Source organism: Epinephelus lanceolatus, chromosome 9, assembly GCF_041903045.1.
Source record: "Epinephelus lanceolatus isolate andai-2023 chromosome 9, ASM4190304v1, whole genome shotgun sequence".
NCBI lineage: Eukaryota > Metazoa > Chordata > Actinopteri > Perciformes > Serranidae > Epinephelus > Epinephelus lanceolatus.
This window is the reverse complement of record NC_135742.1, coordinates 47,229,756-47,254,192: the sequence shown is the minus strand read 5'-3', so window position 1 is coordinate 47,254,192 and position 24,437 is coordinate 47,229,756. Positions and strand designations below refer to the sequence as shown.

At 41.4% G+C, this 24,437-nt stretch overlaps 1 protein-coding gene across 3 annotated transcripts in view; it reads right to left on the bottom strand.

Annotated features, from left to right (window-relative positions):
- The window catches only part of tncb (tenascin Cb), a 194,080-nt gene that overhangs the window by 106,574 nt on the left and 63,069 nt on the right, over positions 1-24,437 (bottom strand). For all 3 annotated transcript variants that reach the window (XM_033618445.2, XM_033618447.2, XM_033618449.2), the window contains exons 9-10: positions 16,083-16,172; positions 437-700 (exon numbers count right to left, since the gene is read on the bottom strand). In XM_033618445.2, the coding sequence (XP_033474336.1) occupies positions 437-700; positions 16,083-16,172 (354 nt within the window). The remainder of the gene's footprint in view (positions 1-436; positions 701-16,082; positions 16,173-24,437) is intronic.

Here is a 24,437-nt window from a genome sequence, read left to right as displayed (position 1 = left end):
TACTCTGGATAATCCACATACCATCTTTCAAAAAGGGATAATTTCTTTAATAGAAAATAGTTCCACTTAAAACTGTCAAAGGCAAGGTCGTCAGGTTAGAATAACAACAATAGTCTTTCTAGAAGCCAAACTATTTGCATAGCTTCCACTTGAGGTAAAGTGTTTAAACATTAGGGATATGCCAAGATTGTGCACAAATAGCAACTGCTGAAATCTTATCTGGGTAAGAATACAGAGTACAGTCACAAAATGTCAGCATTTTCATGTCAGAATATATGCCAAGATAAATTTCCAAACATTTTTGCCAAAAAAGCTTCTTCTACCAACCACTGTTTCCTACCAGACACTTAGGACATTCTATGACATTGAGATACTATTGCTAAGTCAGGGACACTGCTTCTGAAGATGGAAGGTGTGTTGTTTTTTCAGTGCTGACCTGTGGGTGCTGAGATGGTGGTGGGTGCACTGGTCCTGCGGCCCCTCTCTGCGATAACACTGATGGTGTACAGCATGCCTGGTGTAAGGCTCCTGAGCATGTGAGACTCAGAGCTGCCTGGGACCACTTCCTCAGCCCTGCGACCATCGACAGACACATAAACCAGTCTGAAGGAGTCCAGTTTTGCCAGGGGGCGTTTCCACTCCAGCATCATGGTGGTCTCTGTCACCTCTGCAACAGTCAGGTCCTTGGGAGGATCCAGGGCTAATTAGGGAGCATGAGAAGAGATTTTAAATGGGGGTTTAAGATTGGATCACAAAGTGGGGTAGAGCACGCACATCCAAGATATTACAGGTGCAGGACCACCAAGCAAACAGACTTGGTTTAAGATTTGATACCACAGAATAACTTGTCCAAAGACAAAAGTCTCTCTTTCGCTACACCTCAGTGCCAATTCACACTGACAATAATTTTTCAAGCAGTAACCATCTTGTGAGATGGTTGCCTCTCCTCTGGCACACATACAAAGGTTATTTCAAGTGTTGCTGATATGGAGCTAGAACAGTCTCAAAATGAATAAATGCACACAGAAATTGATAAATGCACAAAAAATGATTCACAAATGTATTTGGGGATTTATATATATATATATATATATGTCATTCCATATATAAGTAAATGAAAATCCACATTTAAAAACTAAGATTTACAAACATTTTGTGATGCACACACAAATATATCTTGTCTTAAATATGTGCAATTGAAATTCACAAATGTACGCATGTAAGAGTATTCGCAGTTTTCATCAAATACATATTTGGAGGTTATTACATTGATATATGAACTGTCGAACCTGCATTTACAAAGTCCTTTTAATTTGTAAACTTTCCTGCATTTGTGTGTGCGAGTTCTGAGAGTCCCCTGACGTGGTCCGATTCACAAATGCATTTTTTCTAAGAGGGGATTGTCTGCAGCCAATCAAATGTCTCACTCCTTTACAGCCAATCAAACCCCTCGTGTCTCCCCACGAGGGGTGTTATATGACATTATTAAAGTGTGCGCAGGCGTGTCCATTGCGGAACGGCAGCGCTGGTTATCCGCTGCGTGCTCCACCGTCCGTCAACACCCACCGGCTGCGTTTGCTGTGCTGCCGGACAGTGGGAGTCATGAGGACCCACGAGATCTCGCAAATTCACGCATAATCGCGCAACATAATAAGATGTAGTTTCTATAAACAGAACCACAAAACCAGAGGAGTAGTAGGAAGACATCTTGGTGCACCTCCATGATTAACATCTCCTCATCCATGGTGTCAACAGGGTGAAATGATGTCTGAAAACCTCTGACCTGTTGACTTCAGGCCTGTCTCCGCCCTTTATGACGTTTTCAAGGTGTACTGCAGGGAAATATGATCAGCCATGAACACTGTATATTTTATTTTGAAAATTAACCGGATGTTTAATTTTGTTTCTGTGCACGACTTCCTGCCCCACACGATCTGCTTTGTGCTGAATTGCTGTAGCCTGAGTGTCAGACTGAAGCTCCCAGAACCTTCAGTCTAACATCACCTCCATTGAAGGCGATTTACAAGGGGGAGGGAATTTAATTTTTCCCTAACCAATCAGTAGAGATCAACGACTCACCCAGAATCTGATGTCATTAGTATCCATGCCTTGGAGGTGCCGAAAACAAGCGAGCATTGCCCGTTTAAAATGTCTCCGTCGTTGTGCACACCCAGCTGCATCGCCGTTAAATCCAGTTTAGCAGCTTCCTTAATTTGGTCCTCCATTAACACGAGTAGTGGCGCAATACCTCGATAGCATCGTTAATGTGGTCTGTAGGATCTGTAGCGGTTGCCATTGTTGCTATCCTCACCAGTTACCCACCGGTGAACAGCTTGACATCAGCGTGGCGCTGATTGGCTAATCGCTAGACCCACTCCCACAACCGGCGTTCATTGGTCCTTCCATCGTTTGGACGAGATAAATTGTAAATTTATTGCAGTACGCCAGACCAGAGATGCAAGCCTACTCAGTTGAGTGGGCGGGGTCTATGGTCTGGAACCAGGCTAGAATTGCTACGTTGTGCTCTGGCATCCGGCAAAAATAGAAGTCCCGCGTATCTGTTGCGCAGGGCTCCGGAGGGCCGCAGCTGCGATGGAGCCGGAACGCGGCACAGCCGCAGCTGGTGGAAGCACACACATTGACTAGAATTGAAACGGATCGGCTTTTGTTGCCGTTCCGGAGCGCAGACGCAACCAACACGCATCTGATGGAATTTGGGAGTTAGGTGAAGCTGCAGTACTGGAGGCTGCAGTTTCAGGACTGTTTAATTTTCCAAGCGGAGGCTTAGTAACAGAGTAATGTAATGCGTTATGATTTCAAAAATAGGAGAAATTAATTAATAATAGTAATTAGATTATAGTTACAAGCCCAGGTTACGTTACCATTGCCGGTCCTCTCCGCTCCTCTTACCCACACTTAAACGGGTCCATGTCATTGGTCCAACAGCCCATTGGTCCGACATCCCATTAGTCTGACTGTCCGCGGTGCTGAATGGCTCCCGGCGGGCGTATTTCTACCTTGATGGTGCGCCGCGACCGGCTCTGGGTCAGCTGGGAAAGGCTTGAGGCAAAGCAGGCTCACAGCTTATGTGTTTGTCACTTTCTTTTTCATTTTAACCCACACGTGGTTTTGCCTAAACCTAACCAGACCTTAACCACAGGGCATCATGATGATTTTGGAACGGACTTCGGAACAATGGGTTTAATATGGTTGGAACAATAGGATGTCGGACGAATGGGCTGTTGGACCAATGGGCAGTTCCCCAACACCCATTCTGAGCCCGCCCCACCTGACCTCCGCAGTCCTCTCTGCTCCTCTCACCCACACTTGAGCATCCGTCCGGGGATACCCAGTGTCGCCCCCCCCCCCCCCCCCTTTTACATGCGTGAATTTCAATTGTACATATTTAAAACAAGAAATATTTGTGTGTGCATCACAAATGTTTGTGTTTTGAGTCATACATATATATATATATATATATATACAGTACAGGCCAAAAGTTTGGACACACCTTCTCATTCAATGCGTTTTCTTTATTTTCATGACTATTTACATTGTAGATTCTCACTGAAGGCATCAAAACTATGAATGAACACATGTGGAGTTATGTACTTAACAAAAAAAGGTGAAATAACTGAAAACATGTTTTATATTCTAGTTTCTTCAAAATAGCCACCCTTTGCTCTGATTACTGCTTTGCACACTCTTGGCATTCTCTCCATGAGCTTCAAGAGGTAGTCACCTGAAATGGTTTCCACTTCACAGGTGTGCCTTATCAGGGTTAATTAGTGGAATTTCTTGCTTTATCAATGGGGTTGGGACCATCAGTTGTGTTGTGCAGAAGTCAGGTTAATACACAGCCGACAGCCCTATTGGACAACTGTTAAAATTCATATTATGGCAAGAACCAATCAGCTAACTAAAGAAAAACGAGTGGCCATCATTACTTTAAGAAATGAAGGTCAGTCAGTCCGGAAAATTGCAAAAACTTTAAATGTGTCCCCAAGTGGAGTCGAAAAAACCATCAAGCGCTACAACGAAACTGGCACACATGAGGACCGACCCAGGAAAGGAAGACCAAGAGTCACCTCTGCTTCTGAGGATAAGTTCATCCGAGTCACCAGCCTCAGAAATCGCAAGTTAACAGCAGCTCAGATCAGAGACCAGATGAATGCCACACAGAGTTCTAGCAGCAGACCCATCTCTAGAACAACTGTTAAGAGGAGACTGCGCCAATCAGGCCTTCATGGTCAAATAGCTGCTAGGAAACCACTGCTAAGGAGAGGCAACAAGCAGAAGAGATTTGTTTGGGCCAAGAAACACAAGGAATGGACATTAGACCAGTGGAAATCTGTGCTTTGGTCTGATGAGTCCAAATTTGAGATCTTTGGTTCTAACCGCCGTGTCTTTGTGAGACGCAGAAAAGGTGAACGGATGGATTCCACATGCCTGGTTCCCACTGTGAAGCATGGAGGAGGAGGTGTGATGGTGTGGGGGTGTTTTGCTGGTGACACTGTTGGGGATTTATTCAAAATTGAAGGCACACTGAACCAGCATGGCTACCACAGCATCCTGCAGCGACATGCCATCCCATCCGGTTTGCATTTAGTTGGACGATCATTTATTTTTCAACAGGACAATGACCCCAAACACACCTCCAGGCTGTGTAAGGGCTATTTGACCAAGAAGGAGAGTGATGGGTGCTGCGGCAGATGACCTGGCCTCCACAGTCACCGGACCTGAACCCAATCGAGATGGTTTGAGGTGAGCTGGACCGCAGAGCGAAGGCAAAGGGGCCAACAAGTGCTAAACACCTCTGGGAACTCCTTCAAGACTGTTGGAAAACCATTTCAGGTGACTACCTCTTGAAGCTCATGGAGAGAATGCCAAGAGTGTGCAAAGCAGTAATCAGAGCAAAGGGTGGCTATTTTGAAGAAACTAGAATATAAAACATGTTTTCAGTTATTTCACCTTTTTTTTGTTAAGTACATAACTCCACATGTGTTCATTCATAGTTTTGATGCCTTCAGTGAGAATCTACAATGTAAATAGTCATGAAAATAAAGAAAACGCATTGAATGAGAAGGTGTGTCCAAACTTTTGGCCTGTACTGTATATATATATATATATATATATATATATATATATATATATATATATATATATATATACACATATATATACACATATACATATATATACACAGTATATAAAATCAAAATTATTCAACCCCCATTGCATATTAGGCTTATTGGCAAAATGTACAATTTTTCAGCTGTTTGCAATAAACAAAGTAGACAAGAACAGTTGAAATACTCTAATAAAACTAATATTACCATGGGTTTTATCCAAATTCAACGCAAAATGCTACTTTTAACCACTACTGCAGTCTCAAAATTATTCAACCCCCTGTCTCAAGTACACCTGATGCAACTAATCAAAATTATTCAACCCCCTGTTTCAAGCACACCTGGTGCAACTAATCAAGGGCTTCATTAGTTCAGGTGTGCTTGAGATAGAACACATAAATACCTCAACTGGCTAGGGGTTTGTTGAGAGTGACGTTTGATTGCATGTTAGAAATATGGCTAAGTCAAAAGAATTGTCCAAAAAGTTCAGAGAAGAAATCATTGCCTTGCACAAACAATGAAAAGGATACAAAAAGATAGAAAAAGCTCTGAATGTTCTTAGAGATACAGTTGGAAGCATAGTTCACAAGTTCAAAGTTAAAGGAACAGTGGCTACACTACCTGGACGTGGCAGAAAGAGGAAACTATCAGTGGCTGCCACCAGATTCCTGAGAAGGCAAGTGTTCAAAAACCCTCGAGTGACTGTAAAACACCTGCAGCAAGACTTGGTGGCAGCAGGCACTGAGGTTTCAGTTTGCACAATAGCTCCAGTATGCTCAAAACCATATAAATAAGCCACAGAAGTTTTGGAATTCTGTTCTATGGAGCGATGAAACAAAACTGGAACTTTTCGGGCCTATGGAACAGCGGAGTGTCTGGAGGAAGAAGAATGAAGCATATGCTGAAAAGAACACCCTGCCTACAGTGAAGCATGGCGGTGGCTCAGTGATGCTCTGGGGCTGCTTTGCTGCCTCTGGCACTGGAAACCTGCAGCGTGTGGAGGGCACTATGGATTCAGTCAAGTATCAGGAAATCTTAGGTTAAAACGTCATGTCATCTGTGAGGAAGCTGAAGCTTGGGCGTCACTGGACCTTCCAAAAGGACAATGATCCCAAGCATACCTCAAAGTCCACCAAGGCTTGGTTTCAGAAGAAGAAATGGAAGATTCTAGAGTGGCTGTCACAGTCGCCTGACTTGAACCCCATAGAAAATCTCTAGTGGGATTTGAAGAATGTGGTTGCAAAACGCACACCCATATTACTGAACTGGAGGCCATTGCCCATGAGGAATGGGCTAAGATTCCTCAGGAACACTGTCTGAAGCTGGTGTCTGGCTATGCATCACGTTTGCAGCAGGTCATAACAGCAAAAGGGTGTTCTACTAAGTACTGAAGATGCTTGTCATGAAGGGGTTGAATAATTTTGAGACTGCAGTAGTCATTAAAAGTAGCATTTTATGTTGAATTTGGATCAAAACCCTTGTAATATTAGTTTCATTGAACTACTTAAACAGTTCTTGTGTAATTTGTTTATTGCAAACAGCAGAGAAATTGTATATTTTGCCAATAGGCCTAATATGCAATGGGGGTTGAATAATTTTGACTGCAACTGTGTGTGTGTATATATATATATATATATATATATATATATATATATATATATATATATATATATATACACACACATATATAGTTTATTATTGCTATTATTACTGTGTGTGTACATGTAGAATTGCTATGATGATTCATGAATAGACAGGTTGGAAAGAGAAAAAACAGAATAAGTAGGTAGATAGATATAGAGTAAATAAATATGTATGAGCATATGGTTCGGTGTAGAGTGGTGGTGTTTCATGATGTTTAGAAGATGGTTGGTTGTCATGGCAAAGACATATGGTCGTGTACACAGCTTTGGTTTTGGGATGAATTCTGTTCTGAGTTTAGATAATTTAAAAAAGGTTTCCCAGGTATTATTTAAGAGTGATATATTGTTGTTTCTGTAAGCTGCTATCGTCTCTATTGAGATGTATTCTGTAAGCAGGTGGTTCCAGTGACTGATATTACAAGATGTTCTTTTAGATTTCCAGTTTTGGAAGATTACTTTCTTGGCAACAGTTAGAGAGAAGAGTAATGAGTTTCTGTGTTTAGTTGGGAGGGTGACTTATGTAATGTGTCCCTGTAGGCAGAGTGATGAGGACAATGGGATTCTGCAACCCAAGATTGTGGAGTGTTTATTGCTGTCCAGAGGGAGTGAACTGGTGTGCAGACCCGAGTGGCATAAAAATAATCGTCTGCGCTACCCATAGTGCATTGTGAACACATCTGTATTATCAAAAACCATTTAAACATTTTACCTTGAGTGATGTGGATTCTCTGGATAGTTCTTTACTGTGTGAATTGCAAATGTGTGTTAGTGGTCATAGTGAAGATATTTTTATTAATTTGCATCCCGCATCTTGCATTTTGTTGTTGGGAGTGTTATGGAAGTATTTGCGCTGGATATAAGTTCATAAAAATTTGAGATTTTTGTTTTTGATTTTCATGATCTTGTTGCTTAGGTTAGAAGGTTGTAGTGTGTTGTTGGTTATGTTAATTTTGGATTTAAATTGTTGGCAGTGGAGGAACTTGTCTCCCCCAACCCTGTACCTCCGGATTACTTAATTAAATTATGTGAATTAGTTTTTTTGGAATAAATGATGAAGATGAGTGATTCCCTTGTGTTGCCACGATGGTAAGTGTGGTGCTAGTGATGATTTAGTGATTTTAGTGATTTTCCAGCAGGCTGTCAGAGTGGGGTCATCCCTATGTTCCCCTGGTTCTATGTTCCCCATTTAACCCTGCAAAAAAGGTTCTATGTTCCCCGCTTACACAAAAAGGTTCTATGTTTCCCAGGTTCTATGTTTCCCTCTTACTGAAAAAAGGTTCTATGTTCCCCGCTTATCCAAAAAAGGCAGGAAACATAGCAGTTGGATTAATATGTTGTTTTAACATCTCTAAACACACACAATGGAACATAATGGGGAGAAATTACAATCAGAAACTTACCCTTTGGGCGATCTATGGTGGGCAATCTGGGCAATTATATTCTTTACAGAAGGTTTTATAATCCAGCCGATAATGCAGTGTTTCAGTCAGTGCAGATTTCTTCGAGCAGCCAAAGACCAACTGGTAAGAAAAGAATAATTATCATGGCCGAAATAAAGATAAATAAGCTGTTAAGTGCAGCGTTTTTTCGGGAACTCTGTTTAGTAAATCCACCATGATTATTTATTAGTTTTGTGATAAAAATAAATGCGTCTATGTTGTTGATCACGGATGTTGATATCACCTGTTCAGTTAGGTCCTTCGACCAATCAGATACTCAGATTTCTTCCTCTCTTGTTTTTATGACGGTAGCGTCAGGAGCAGCCAGACCACCTGGGGGGTATTCCATCAATGTAGCTAAGAATATCCAGACTAAGGTGTAATCTTGAAGTTTGACTAAACACCAACTCCCAATCTAGCTCCGACCCGTTCCATCAAGTGAAATCAGCTGTCTCCAATTGACGCTAATTCAAGCCTCACCTGTTAAGCCTCAACTCATGCACGCGCCCAGGGAAAATAAAAAGCCCAAACTAGTCGAGTGCCGAAAATGTTGCAAAATGTCAAAAAGCAAAGGAAAGGAGTGAGTGGAGGCTTTTTCTACGGCGGAGCAAACGCTCCTCATGGAAGTGTATGAGGACTATAAGGACATAATTAAGAAAAAGGCAATACTGTAGCAATTAATAAAGCAAGGGAGGTGGCGTGACGGAATATTGCCGACAGGCTAAATGTGTAGGCTGAGTGACAAAGAAAATTCAGCATTTCAGCATAATATCATGTTCTATAAATCCTGCATCAAAGGGACAAAATATATGTAGATAAGAACACCTATTAAATCTAACAATTCAAGTATGCCTAATGAAATTCACCAAATGTGTACATTAATATTAGTGATAGACTATTTATCACATTTATCTACTGATTCCTATGTAAAGTTCAGATGATGCATTTAATCAAACTATTTTATGTGAATCATCGCATTTATCACACAACTGATTGTAGATTATGACATTTCCGAAATGATCAGTTTATAGGAAATAATCACATTACATTTATCTATTGATTGTAGAAAATTTAGCAAATCCATCAATTCAGTGGAGATGAGGAAAACTATTAAGTGAATGCAGGTGAGAGTGAATCAGTTATCTATTTCTCATCATTTGGGAGTCAATTGTAAGCTCTATCCCTTATTATATCAAAATAAGGAAAATCCCCTTAAATGTATGGCATGTGCTATAGGATGAGGAACAGACAGACCACAGTGGTGTGTGTCCCATTTTAATGTGGTTGCTTTGTGTCATGGTTAATTCATAAATATAAAAGATAACCTATGTTAATGTGAACAAATCAAGCCCTATGCATGACATATGGTGATGCTAGAAATAATCAAAATGAATAGAAAATACACCCTTTTTACCTCTCTGCAAACAGTTGCCTTACTTTAGCCTCTCAGCATCACCAACACTATACAGGAATGTACCGCTAGCAAAGAACCTCAGTGCAGTACAGACTGACTGCACAGTGGTCAGAGACTGGCTGCGGCGTGGGACCTTTATAATGTGTGGTTCCAGCAAGCTGCATAGATACACTATGCTTTGCCTGCTGAACTGGTACCTCTCCCACAGATAGGAGTCTGTCTGTCTGTATCAATGGGTTGGTCCTGTCCTGGAAGACCCTTGGGGCTGGTCGTGGTTGGAAGGCCCTCTGAACAATGTAGGCCTCCTCATCAACAGGATCCTCGATGAAGGGGCATGCCATTATTTCCTAATTTACTCTCTCTTGCTCTGTCTCTGTGTCTCTCTGGGTGTGTCCCTCTCCTTCTCTGGCCGTTGTCAGTTGACCTTAATTGGCTGTGAATTTGCTGGCCAATTGGAAACAGAGTGGGGTGGGGATGGGAGGGCAAACACATATTCATGTACAATCTTTTTTTTTAATTCCTCAGTTTCATTTTATTATAGTTTTGTTTTTATGAAATTGATTTTGGCTTTACTGTTGTAAGTGTTTTTTTTTTAAATTATCTTATTTTTATTACATTTTAATTCGTTTTTTAATAGTTAATTTTTTTTTATTAATTATGTTATATATTTTATGATCTACATATTATTTTATCATTACATGACAGTTGTGAGTGTGTAAAAGCACTGGCAGAACTATCTTTTAGGTGTCTGTTCTTGTCTATTGAACATTTTTTGATCATAGATGGAGCTAATCCTCACCTTAATCCGGCTACAGACCAGGATTGCCCGGCAGCATAAGTTACCATGGTTACTAGGCTGGGATTCAGGTTAACCACCTTGATGGAACGGAGTTGTGGCTCAGTTTGATGGAACGGAAACTGGAGTTTAGCTCGATATGTCAGGCTTAGCCAGAACCATGGTTTCCATGGTTACCGATGTGAGGCTAATCTTAGCCACTTTGATGGAACAGAACTCTGGCTCACATTAGCCAGACTTGGCCATTTAAACCTGGATTTGCCTTTAGCCTGCTTGATGGAATACCCCCCTGGTGGCAAGATAGCTATCTACCAGTGTTTGTAAACAAAAGAATATTGGTCATGGCCGAAATAAAGATAAAGATAAATAATTATGTACAGTTAATGCGTTTTCCTGTTTGCTTATGGGTACAGGGAAACATGTATGAAACAAATAGTTTACATAATTTAGTTTATTTAAAGCAGATTTTTTTTTTTGAAAAAATAAAATTTGTCATTGAAATGAGTAAGGCATTTTAAAAAAATCTTTATATCTAATTATTCCTTTGTTTACGAACACTGGTAGATAACTATCTTGCCACCAGGTGGTCTTTGGCTGCTCCTGACACTACCGTCATAAAAACAAGAGAGGAAAAAAATCTGAGTATCTGATTGGTCGAAGGACCGAACTGAACAGGTGATATCAACATCCGTGATCAGCAGCATAGACGCATATATTTTTATCACAAAACTAATAAATAATCATGGTGGATTTACTAAACAGAGTTCCCGAAAAAACGCTGCACTTAACAGCTTATTTATCTTTATTTCGGCCATGATAATTATTCTTTTCTTACCAGTTGGTCTTTGGCTGCTCGAATAAATCTGCACTGACTGAAACACTGCATTATCGGCTGGATTATAAAACCTTCTGTAAAGAATATAATTGTCCAGATTGCCCACCATAGATCGCCCAAAGGGTAAGTTTCTGATTGTAATTTCTCCCCATTATGTTCCATTGTGTGTGTTTAGAGATGTTAAAACAACATATTAATGCAACTGCTATGTTTCCTGCCTTTTTTTGGATAAGCGGGGAACATAGAACCTTTTTTTAGTAAGAGGGAAACATAGAACCCGGGAAACATAGAACGTTTTTTGTGTAAGCGGGGAACATAGAACCTTTTTTTGCAGGGTTAAATGGGGAACATAGAACCAGGGGAACATCGATACGCTCCTGTCAGAGTTGATGAAATTGTGATATTTTTAATTTTTTTTTTTTTATTGATTGTGATAGGAAGAAGAGATCTGCTATTGAGGTGTTTTTGCATTGATTCTGTTCTTATCCTTTCCATGGGCTATTGTTGTTGTGTTCTTGCATCCATTTGAATAAATATTGTAGTTAATTGAATGGAAGTGAAGAAAGTTTTGGGCCTCTCAGTCACCTTGTAGTTTATAATTTTTCCATTCCATTCTCGGTGTATGATTTTTCTAGTAGAATTGAGCTGTTATTGAGTCAAGTGTTTAAATCATTTGTTCATGGGGGTGGTGGGAAGGACTGAAAATAAGTAATTAATCTGAGGTAAATTTTTCATTTTGACTGTAGCAATTAATCCAATGAGAGTGAGATGCCGTTTACACGTTGCCGGCTATTTTCATAAACGGACATTTCACCGTCTCCGTTTTCAAAAAGATCTTCGTTTACACTTACCCGTGTATATATACACAAGAGCATGCCAAACCTGTAGGTGGCAGTGTAACGAGAAGCTCAAGCCTTCCATGTATCCACTGTCACCATAGCAACATAGGTCGCACTTTTTACACAGGCGCAAGTTCCGGCGCATACTGTGACGTCGGCTGCCTATAACTCCGTTTATCTCCGTTTATCTCAGTTTACATGCAAACGCGCAACCGGAGTTTTCCAAAATCTCCACTCTGGCCGGAGTTTTTAGAAAGACTCGTTTTCAGAGGAGAAATCTCCGTTTGCGTGTAAACGAAGGGCACAAACGAAGGAAGATGTCTCCGTTTATCAAAATCACCGTGTACGTGTAAACGGCCTCTGAGTGGGAGCTTGGTCCAGCCTTTGAAGTCATCTTCTGTTTGTTTTAGCAGAGGGGTGTAACTGAAGTTGAAGAGTTCTGACAGTCTTGGGGAAATATTAGTACCTAAATAGTTTATATTGCCAGTGTGAAGTGGAAGGGGGGAAGTTTGGTTTGCAGAATCCCAAGCGTCTTCAGGCAGGGGTAGTATAATTGATGTATTCCAGTGTGTTGTGTAGTTAAAGATTATAGAGGAACTGTTGATAATGTTGAAAGTTTTCTGTAGTTACACAGATGGATTAAGTAAATATAATAATAAATCATTGGCATAAAGGCGGATTTAATGTTGTGAAATGGCATCCTGAATTTATTTTATTTTATTGTTTTGCCTTATTGCTGCTACGAGCGGTTCTATAAAAATGGTAAATTGAGTTGGTGAGAGTGGGCATCCTTTTCTGATTCCCCAGTAAAGTGTAAAGCTTGGTGACGTGACCCTGTTTGTGATTACAGTGGCTTTAGGTGAGATGTGCAGTGTTCTCATCCAATGGATGAATGACTCAAACTTGCATACAAAATGTTTTTTGGGCATCTAATGATGCAATTATGGTTTTATTTTGTTTTTGTTGTGATATATTGATTAGATTGAAAAGCCTGTAGATGTTTTCTGAAGCATGTCTGTTTTTGATAAAGCCCGTTTGGTCAGGATAAATTAGCATGGGGTAAGGGTCTCTATTCTAGTTGCTAATGTTTTGGGGATTTTCTTTTTTACTATCAATGTTACCATTGCTTTTAAAATAAATAGAAATAAATAATAGGAAAAACAGACCTGTCCAATTAGTGACCCATAACAGAAGAAAGGCCACAAAACTAGTAAAAACTAGTAACTAGTATAGTTCTAGCTCTACAGATGCACACGTCTGTATTACCTGACCGAAAGATGGCTTATTAGGTCATTACAGTATATGACAGCTATGACAGAGTTCTGCATTGATTCTGATGACAAAAACACTATATACTTATACTTCTACTGTTAGTATACATATATGATTATTGTCACATATGTATACTGTCAGATATTTATATATACTTTCAACATATTGTACTACAGTAACCAGAATTATAATTATAATAAACCCCTATATTTTTGATCAGTGGATGCTTATGAACTAAAGGAATATAAATAGTGCAGAAATGGACACATATTCAGAAGTCAGCACTTCTTTCCATCTCTGTTAATCACACTGGTAAATCTGAGAGAATTATACTTTGGTGCTCATTGCTTCTGTAAATTGAACTTAATGCAGCCTAAGCAGCTTAGAACTAACTCTGTGGCAACCTGGTGGGTTTTAAGCAGTTTTAATATTTTGAAAGCCAAGCCTTTTGAAATCAGAAAGGTTATTAAATCAAATAAATTGGGTTCGTCCCTCCAAATTCCCTACCACATATGTTAAATTTACTTGATTATAAATTAAGTTTTATTTTTATTATTTCCCAATTAGAAAATGTGGATGTGTCATTACATCGACTCTATAGAGTATCAAATATACAGTACAGGCCAAAAGTTTGGACACACCTTCTCATTCAATGCATTTTCTTTATTTTCATGACTATTTACATTGTAGATTCTCACTGAAGGCATCAAAACTATGAATGAACACATGTGGAGTTATGTACTTAACAAAAAAAGGTGAAATAACTGAAAACATGTTTTATATTCCAGTTTCTTCAAAATAGCCACCCTTTGCTCTGATTACTGCTTTGCACACTCTTGGCATTCTCTCCATGAGCTTCAAGAGGTAGTCGCCTGAAATGGTTTCCACTTCACAGGTGTGCCTTATCAGGGTTAATTAGTGGAATTTCTTGCTTTATCAATGGGGTTGGGACCATCAGTTGTGTTGTGCAGAAGTCAGGTTAATACACAGCCGACAGCCCTATTGGACAACTGTTAAAATTCATATTATGGCAAGAACCAATCCGCTAACTAAAGAAAAACGAGTGGCCATCATTACTTTAAGAAATGAAGGTCAGTCAGTCCGGAAAATTGCAAAAACTTTAAATGTGTCCCCAAGTGGAGTCGCAAAAACCATCAAGCGCTACAACGAAACTGGCACACATGAGGACCGACCCAGGAAAGGAAGACCAAGAGTCACCTCTGCTTCTGAGGATAAGTTCATCCGAGTCACCAGCCTCAGAAATGGCAAGTTAACAGCAGCTCAGATCAGAGACCAGATGAATGCCACACAGAGTTCTAGCAGCAGACCCATCTCTAGAACAACTGTTAAGAGGAGACTGCGCCAATCAGGCCTTCATGGTCAAATAGCTGCTAGGAAACCACTGCTAAGGAGAGGCAACAAGCAGAAGAGATTTGTTTGGGCCAAGAAACACAAGGAATGGACATTAGACCAGTGGAAATCTGTGCTTTGGTCTGATGAGTCCAAATTTGAGATCTTTGGTTCCAACCGCCGTGTCTTTGTGAGACGCAGAAAAGGTTAACGGATGGATTCCACATGCCTGGTTCCCACTGTGAAGCATGGAGGAGGAGGTGTGATGGTGTGGGGGTGTTTTGCTGGTGACACTGTTGGGGATTTATTCAAAATTGAAGGCACACTGAACCAGCATGGCTACCACAGCATCCTGCAGCGACATGCCATCCCATCCGGTTTGCGTTTAGTTGGACGATCATTTATTTTTCAACAGGACAATGACCCCAAACACACCTCCAGGCTGTGTAAGGGCTATTTGACCAAGAAGGAGAGTGATGGAGTGCTGCGGCAGATGACCTGGCCTCCACAGTCACCGGACCTGAACCCAATCGAGATGGTTTGGGGTGAGCTGGACCGCAGAGTGAAGGCAAAGGGGCCAACAAGTGCTAAACACCTCTGGGAACTCCTTCAAGACTGTTGGAAAACCATTTCAGGTGACTACCTCTTGAAGCTCATCGAGAGAATGCCAAGAGTGTGCAAAGCAGTAATCAGAGCAAAGGGTGGCTATTTTGAAGAAACTAGAATATAAAACATGTTTTCAGTTATTTCACCTTTTTTTGTTAAGTACATAACTCCACATGTGTTCATTGATAGTTTTGATGCCTTCAGTGAGAATCTACAATGTAAATAGTCATGAAAATAAAGAAAACGCATTGAATGAGAAGGTGTGTCCAAACTTTTGGCCTGTACTGTATATATATAGGCTATGTACAGGTGCACATCTGGTGCCCAGACCGCATCCTAATGCCAACCAGCCCCCTTGGTACATTATCCTACGCCTTTCAAGGTGGAGGGATAAACAAGATATTATGAGAGCTGCAGCCCAGAGGAAAGATCTGGTGTGGGAAGGGCAGCGTTTCTCGGTGTACTGTGCTGTGTTTTTGTTAAGTACATAACTCCACATGTGTTCATTCATAGTTTTGATGCCTTCAGTGAGAATCTACAATGTAAATAGTCATGAAAATAAAGAAAACGCATTGAATGAGAAGGTGTGTCCAAACTTTTGGCCTGTACTGTATATATATATATATAATTTATCAAATATAAATCACAAACATGATATTTAATGCTCCATTAGGATTTGCAGGAGAACAGGCATGGATTAAGTCAAAGGTATATATGTAATGTGATTCTACATGCACTGTGTAAGTGAAAGCATTTTACCAGTTACTGCGTTGGTGGTCGTTGGCAGACTCTCCCGCTCATTTTTCACCGCAGTCACACCCATTCCATACTCTGTGCCAGGTCTCAGGCCTACATAACAAGGCAAAATAAAAATATGGTGATACAGAAATAAAAAGCAAGGTTGTATTTTTTTGTTCCTCTAGTGAACAATGAGGAGACTCTGTTGTCAAGTGGCCAGCTGTATGGCCTAATGGCTCTGGCAAACACAAAAACACTCCAATGTGGCTTGGTTGCACAATAGATGTCATAGTATATAATGGTAAGCCTGTGCTCACTGTGGAATATCAGTGTTGTATTTGCATTGATGGATCTACTTGCTATAATACAACAGGCTCTGGAGGCCCTTTGGTCTCTGCAATTAAGCCCTCTCTTGACCTGAATGCCTCTAATTCCTTTATGAACTCCCACAGAGGTCATCACACACACAGTCTTGCAGCATGAAATTATACCAAATGCCCAGGAAACTCATTATCAATAAAATCACAAACTTGAAGGCAATTACAGATAATAACTGTGTGAGAGAAGTGCTGAGGTGTGCAAGGAATAGAGTGGGACATTGGCTGAATGGACACAGTGCTTTATTTCCATGGAATGGGCTTCCCAAGCACAAAGAATTGGGCCAGACAAAGACACTAGAAGTCCGTTTTTGGAAGCTTTTTATTTCTCATGGTGTCTAATCCTGCCATGCTGCAGCACACAGTGTAGAAACAAACACATCCGCCACAAAGCATGGCTTTATATTGTCAGCAGTGCAGATAGATGAAAACACATCACTTCTCTTGTATGAGCAGGTCTCACAGTGTAACAAGTGACAGAGTTATTGCATTTAAAGTCTGAATCCTAAACCCCCTTGGGTGATTTTCTAATAAAAGTGAGCTTTTTGTATATAGGCAAACATTTCACAACACAAAAGGCCCCCATTCTGGAAATGAGCAGGCTGAATATAACACCGACCATTTAACAGGAAGCACCACAAACACTTGCCCAAATAATTAGGAGAATAAACACTTCACACTGTATCATTTCTTTTCCCAGAGACCCTTTTCAGTGGTGTGATTTGGATGCAAAGTGGGTAATGGGCAATATGAATTCAAAACAGACAAAAAAGAATGAAAACACTCAATATCTTGTGAAACTGCTTGTTTTACTCTGCAGGTGTCATATCTGGAGGACTTCTTAACCTCATGGTATAACAATAATACTCGGACAATGACTGCAAGTTAACCGTTTATTCTTCTTCTGGTAACAACAACTAGAACAGCACAGTGGCACACCGTAACTTCCGGTTAAACACATTTGTCATCATTATGGGAACCCTTAAAGGATAAATACACCACATTTCCTCCCCCCTTACAATAAATGTCCCATTTCGCATTAACTAAATATTACCACTTCCAGTTCCTCAAACAATTACATTAACTCTTGACCAATAAACTCTTAATGTGTATATACATATATATATATATATATATATATATATATATATATATATATATATACACAGTATATTATTTTCATTTTTTTTTTTTTTAACAAACAAAACAACCCAGGGGTGAGGGCAGACTACCTGACCTTACCCATGGGGATTAGTGCTGCACAATTAATCTAATCGCAATCGCAATCGTCAGGCTGTGTGATTACATAACCGCATAAAAGGCTGCGATTTGCGATTTAATGTAAATAAATGTTAACGTGTGTCCCTGTGAACATGACAGCCTCTCCTGTAGTGTGTGGAGTTTGTTGACATTACGCCCACAAGCTATCCTGGTGTGCGCAGCACATATGGTCAGGTGACTATCCGGCATGCAGCAGTGACCAACATAGACGCAGAAGAAGAGTATGAGCATGACCATGAACAGGCTGAGTTGGTGGCGAAAAAAACGCAACATCTATTACATGGCGATACTTTGGATTCAGGTACGGCGACGTTGAACAGAAAGACGTGCTGTGTCACGTCCCGTGGCAACACGACCAGTCTATATCAACACTTGAGACAGCACAGAGAAAAGTAGGAAGCATGCATGCGAGAGAAAGCTGAGCCATGTAACGTTAAAGACAAAGAGACAGCTGAAAGCCACCTGAGCCTGATAAAACAACATCCAAGCACAGTTACGCAAACATTTGTAAGTGTCACAGGGAAATCACGGACTGCATAACAAACTATATAATAACAAATGAAAAACTGAGCAATTTTGCCCAGTTTCGGCCCACTTGACATGCTGCTGTGTTGTGCTATGGCGTGCTGGAATTTGTCATTTACGTGACAACACCTGAACGCAACACAGGCTCGCTCCGCTGTGTGTACAGTGTTGTGCTGCGCTACTGTGCAAGCAGCGTGTTTGACTGTGCTCAGTCTGTTGATGGTAATTTACACACTGTCTGTCCATAACAATAACTATGTCAGGTCAGTGCCCCCCTAATATAATGTAGGGGAAACACTGAATCAGGCAAGAAGACTAATGATACCATTTTTTATTTTATTTTATTGTAATCGCAGTCGCAATTTGCGATATGGTCCACTCAAATCGCAATTGCACATTTTTATCAAATTGTGCAGCACTAATAGGGATTATTCTGCCCCTCTTGAATTGGGTTAGTCTCTAAACCTAGTCTATAAAGTCAAGCGATCAGGAGGCCGCCACTGTCTTGCAGGGTATCGGCGGTCAGCTGGAACGTCAATGTCTCTGTGTCGCAGCGGTGAACTCGGAACATAAGTTGACATGGGGGTGTGTGTTACTTTTTCTTTGACTTGAGAATCAGGAGCTGCAAACTCCGTTTTGGATGGGTGCAGGTTGACAAGCAGACAGATCAACAGACGGTGCAGCTGCATAGCCCTCATAAGACAGTTGGAAGTTTTGTGTTGGTGTTTGCAACAGCTGATCGACGTGCCTTCTCAAGATGGTATCTGTGATAGTTTGAACTGTATAGGATAATGGCCCAGTCTGTGCAATAATAGTGGCAGTAATCCACTTCGGCCCACTTCAGTAGTTCCTGGCCAACACAGATTCACCTGGAGTGAAGACTGACTTTTGTCTGTCCTCTTTGTTTGATCTGCTTCTTTTGCTGCTGTGAAACTGTGTCTTTCACTGATGTTGGCTTCAGGAGGTCAAAGTTAGTTTGCAGCTCTTTTTGTAGCAACAGGCTGGCAGGTGAGACTTTAGTGGTAGGTCAGCAAGAACCTGTGCAGCCGTTGGTGGAGTGTTCCCTGCCCTTGTGAAGCCTTTAATGCATGTTTTATGGTTTGCACAAACCTTTCAGCAAGGCCATTCATTGCAGCGTGATAAGGTGCTGAATGTATGTGCTGCACTCCATTTGCTTGCAAGAAGTTAGCCATTTCCTGTGAAACAAATTGTGGCCCATTATCTGTGACCCGTTGAACAGGAGATCCAAAGCGGCTGAATATCTCCCCAGCTTCTCAACTGTTTTCTGAGTAGTAGTGGATCTCATGATAGCTACTTCAGGCCATTTACTGTGTACATCCACAGCAACCAGAAACATTCTGTCCTCAAAAGGCCCTGCAAAATCAACGTGTATACTAGGGCTGACCCAAAAACTTCGAAGCTTCGAAGCTTGGGATTCAATTGTGAAAAAAAAAAAATTCGAAGCTTCGGCACCTTTTTTTTTTTCGTTTTTTGGGGGGAGGCCTTAAACTCAACACTAACCCCATCAACGAGCCACAAGCGCACTCAGAGCACTCAGTGCCGCTCTGAGTCTGGTGTCAGAGACACTTCTGATGCTCTGTTTGATTGTGCTGCAGTGTGCACCGAGGGTTTTAATTTAAAGTGCTCACGCGAGGAATGTCCGCAGTCAATCGGGCTTCCATAATTGAGCGCAGTTCTGCGTTGTAGTGTCCTGTAAAAAACACGACAAAACACTACATTACCCCCAATTCTTGTATGTTTCTGTCATGGCGATGTGAAAAATACATGCCGAGCAGTCTTTTGAGTGACACTGGTTCGCGGAGTGGAGTCCGCGTGGTTGTAAAATCTGAGTTTTGCGCGCACAGGGCTTGCGGACCTCCACAGAGTCAAAACCTCTGATCCCTAACATGTCCTTTGCTTTCTGAAAAGCCTCCTGACATGTTGCAGTCCATTTCCAGACCCTGTCCTGGCACAGTAAGTCACGCAATGGCTTAAGTAGTGATGCCAGGTTTGGAATGAAACGACCGTAGTAGTTAAGTAATCCAAGGAACAAACGTAGCTGGCTAACGTTCAGGGTGGTGGTGCATCCACAATTGCTGCAGTCTTGGATGGAGCTGTGTGCAAGCCCAGAGGCTCCTTTGCAGAGGATATCGTCAGATAACACTGAACTCCTGGCAGTCCGCTGAGGATTTGATCCATAGCATGTTTAAAGAGTGCTGGCGCTGATGTGATACCAAATGGTAGCCCACGGTACTTAAAGAGGCCTCTTGTGCGTGTTAATAGTAAGCAGTTCCTGTGACTCTTCATGCACATGCATTTGCAGGTAAGCTTGGCACAGATCTATCTTGCTGAACTTTTGCCTACCACTAAGTCCAGCAAAGAGATTGTCAATATGAGGGAGCGGGTACTGCTCTGCAGATAGCACAGGGTTCAGTGTTACCTTGAAATCTCCACAGGTGCGGACTCCTCCAACCTTCTTTATCACTGGGACTATAGGAGTACCCCATTCGCTGACAGTGACTTGCTTCAGAACCCTGTTCTTGACTAGGGCATCCAGATCAGCTTCCACTTTGGCTCTGATAGCCTATGGTGCCAGTCTGGCCTTCATAAACACCGGCTTACTGTCAGGCTTGACATATAGCTTAACTATTATGTTTTTCATGCTTCCCAGTTCATCTTGGAAAACCTCGCTGAGCTTTTCCAAAACATGAATTGCGGAACATGAATTTCCTGTAAACTCTGAATGAAATGATAGAGGCTCTTGACCCAGTGTCAATCTGCATTTTCAGAGGGTGTCCTTCCAGCTCAGGTGTAGTCCAGTAGCCATCTGAGCCCTCATCCATGTTTAGTACTTTGAGAAAATTTACTCTCACCTCTTTCTCTGAAGAATCAGTTGTTGCTTTGCTGCCTTGTTCCACAGCATGAACATGCCTTTTTTCTTGTATTTTCCAGCATCTTTCTTTTTCCCAAACTGTGCTCTTTTTATTCCTACATGCACACTCCACATGCCCTTTTTTCCCCACAATGCCGGCAGTCCATGTCCTTACACCAGCGTGTAGATGCAAGATGTCCTGTTTGTCCACAATGAAAACACAGGCCTTGGCCACTCTTCCTGTCACCACTGACCTGGTGCACTTTACTTATTTCATGTAACTGCTGGGCTTCCTTTGACGCTATTTCCATAGTTACAGATATTAATCGCTTTTTCCAGTGTCAAATCACTCAGTCAGTAGTCTCTTCTGTGCAGCTTCATTTCTCAAACCACACACCATCCAGTCTCTCAAGGTGTCATTCATTGTCTCTCTGAATTCACAGTGTTCAGCCAGTTTGCCTAATGCTGCTACAAACATAGTGACTGATTGGCCTTCCTCCTGGCTGCGTCTGTGAAACCTGAATCTCTGCTATTACCAGCAGTTTAGGCAAAAAATGGTGTGTCAGAGTATCCACTATTTCTTTAAATGTTTTAGCACCTGGCTTTGTTGGCTGCAGCAGGTTGCGCAGGACGTTAAAAGTCTTGGGGCCCATTACACTCAGAAATGTGGGGACTATTTTGTCATCAGCAATCCTGTTTGCTGTGATGAAGTAGTCGAAATAACAAGCCCACTGCTCCACACTGTCATCAAAGGGTCCAATATTACCAATAACTCCAGCCATGTCAGCTCCTGTTTATTTCCTGGTTTATTCCCGCGTGAACTAGTTGTGGAAACACACTCACATCAGTCTTTGCAGCCCGGTTAATCCTCCCTTCAGACTGTCGACTGGATTTTTTCCTCCCCTCGTAGCCATTGCGCCCACAGTCTGTACGAGGCGTGCCCCTCCAGCTGCAGGCTAACGCTGTTAAGCTAGCTTAGGCAGCAACAGCTCCGGGAAAAACAAACAAAGCCTCCGTCGCGACACTTGACGTCCTCCGCGCCGCGTAGATTCAGATGTCCTCGTCGCCAGTTTGTCATATCTGGAGGACTTCTTAACCTCACAGTATAACAATAATACTCGGACAACGACTGCAAGTCAACCGTTTTTTCTTTTTCCAGTAACATTTCTTTATTCTACATTACAGACATCAGCATTGCCACAACCAGGCAACCCAAAAGTAGTTATGTTAAATGGTTCAATGCCATGCAAGTTGCTGGTCTACCTATCAAAAGCAATTCCCAAAGACACTTCACCCTGTGGACTAGAGGGATCAAATCACCAACCCTGTGATAAGTGGATGATAATATCTGCTGCTGATACACTGTACAGTCAGTGGCCAATTCATTAGGTACACCTGTACAATCTGATACAGTCCAATAAAACAGTTCAAGGCTCATAATGTTCAGCTTCTGTTGACACTAATGAAAATGAGTGAATTTACCGATATGCTCATACGTGAGGTCATAGTTAAAGGTGGTGTTGCACTGGACTGCATTATATTTCACCGAGAGGTGTTTCTGTTTATGTACACACATATATATATATATATATATATATATATATATATATATATATATATGTGTGTGTATATGTATATGTTGCATAAATATATATATATACAGTACAGGCCAAAAGTTTGGACACACCTTCTCATTCAATGCGTTTTCTTTATTTTCATGACTGCATCAAAACTATGAATGAACACATGTGGAGTTATGTACTTAACAAAAAAAGGTGAAATAACTGAAAACATGTTTTATATTCTAGTTTCTTCAAAATAGCCACCCTTTGCTCTGATTACTGCTTTGCACACTCTTGGCATTCTCTCGATGAGCTTCAAGAGGTAGTCACCTGAAATGGTTTTCCAACAGTCTTGAAGGAGTTCCCAGAGGTGTTTAGCACTTGTTGGCCCCTTTGCCTTCACTCTGCGGTCCAGCTCACCCCAAACCATCTCGATTGGGTTCAGGTCCGGTGACTGTGGAGGCCAGGTCATCTGCCGCAGCACTCCATCACTCTCCTTCTTGGTCAAATAGCCCTTACACAGCCTGGAGGTGTGTTTGGGGTCATTGTCCTGTTGAAAAATAAATGATCGTCCAACTAAACGCAAACCGGATGGGATGGCATGTCGCTGCAGGATGCTGTGGTAGCCATGCTGGTTCAGTGTGCCTTCAATTTTGAATAAATTCCCAACAGTGTCACCAGCAAAACACCCCCACACCATCACACCTCCTCCTCCATGCTTCACAGTGGGAACCAGGCATGTGGAATCCATCCGTTAACCTTTTCTGCGTCTCACAAAGACACGGCGGTTGGAACCAAAGATCTCAAATTTGGACTCATCAGACCAAAGCACAGATTTCCACTGGTCTAATGTCCATTCCTTGTGTTTCTTGGCCCAAACAAATCTCTTCTGCTTGTTGCCTCTCCTTAGCAGTGGTTTCCTAGCAGCTATTTGACCATGAAGGCCTGATTGGCGCAGTCTCCTCTTAACAGTTGTTCTAGAGATGGGTCTGCTGCTAGAACTCTGTGTGGCATTCATCTGGTCTCTGATCTGAGCTGCTGTTAACTTGCCATTTCTGAGGCTGGTGACTCGGATGAACTTATCCTCAGAAGCAGAGGTGACTCTTGGTCTTCCTTTCCTGGGTCGGTCCTCATGTGTGCCAGTTTCGTTGTAGCGCTTGATGGTTTTTGCGACTCCACTTGGGGACACATTTAAAGTTTTTGCAATTTTCCGGACTGACTGACCTTCATTTCTTAAAGTAATGATAGCCACTCGTTTTTCTTTAGTTAGCTGATTGGTTCTTGCCATAATATGAATTTTAACAGTTGTCCAATAGGGCTGTCGGCTGTGTATTAACCTGACTTCTGCACAACACAACTGATGGTCCCAACCCCATTGATAAAGCAAGAAATTCCACTAATTAACCCTGATAAGGCACACCTGTGAAGTGGAAACCATTTCAGGTGACTACCTCTTGAAGCTCATGGAGAGAATGCCAAGAGTGTGCAAAGCAGTAATCAGAGCAAAGGGTGGCTATTTTGAAGAAACTAGAATATAAAACATGTTTTCAGTTATTTCACCTTTTTTTGTTAAGTACATAACTCCACATGTGTTCATTCATAGTTTTGATGCCTTCAGTGAGAATCTACAATGTAAATAGTCATGAAAATAAAGAAAACGCATTGAATGAGAAGGTGTGTCCAAACTTTTGGCCTGTACTGTATATATATATATATATATATATATATATATATATGTAATTTGATTGGATGAGAGGCA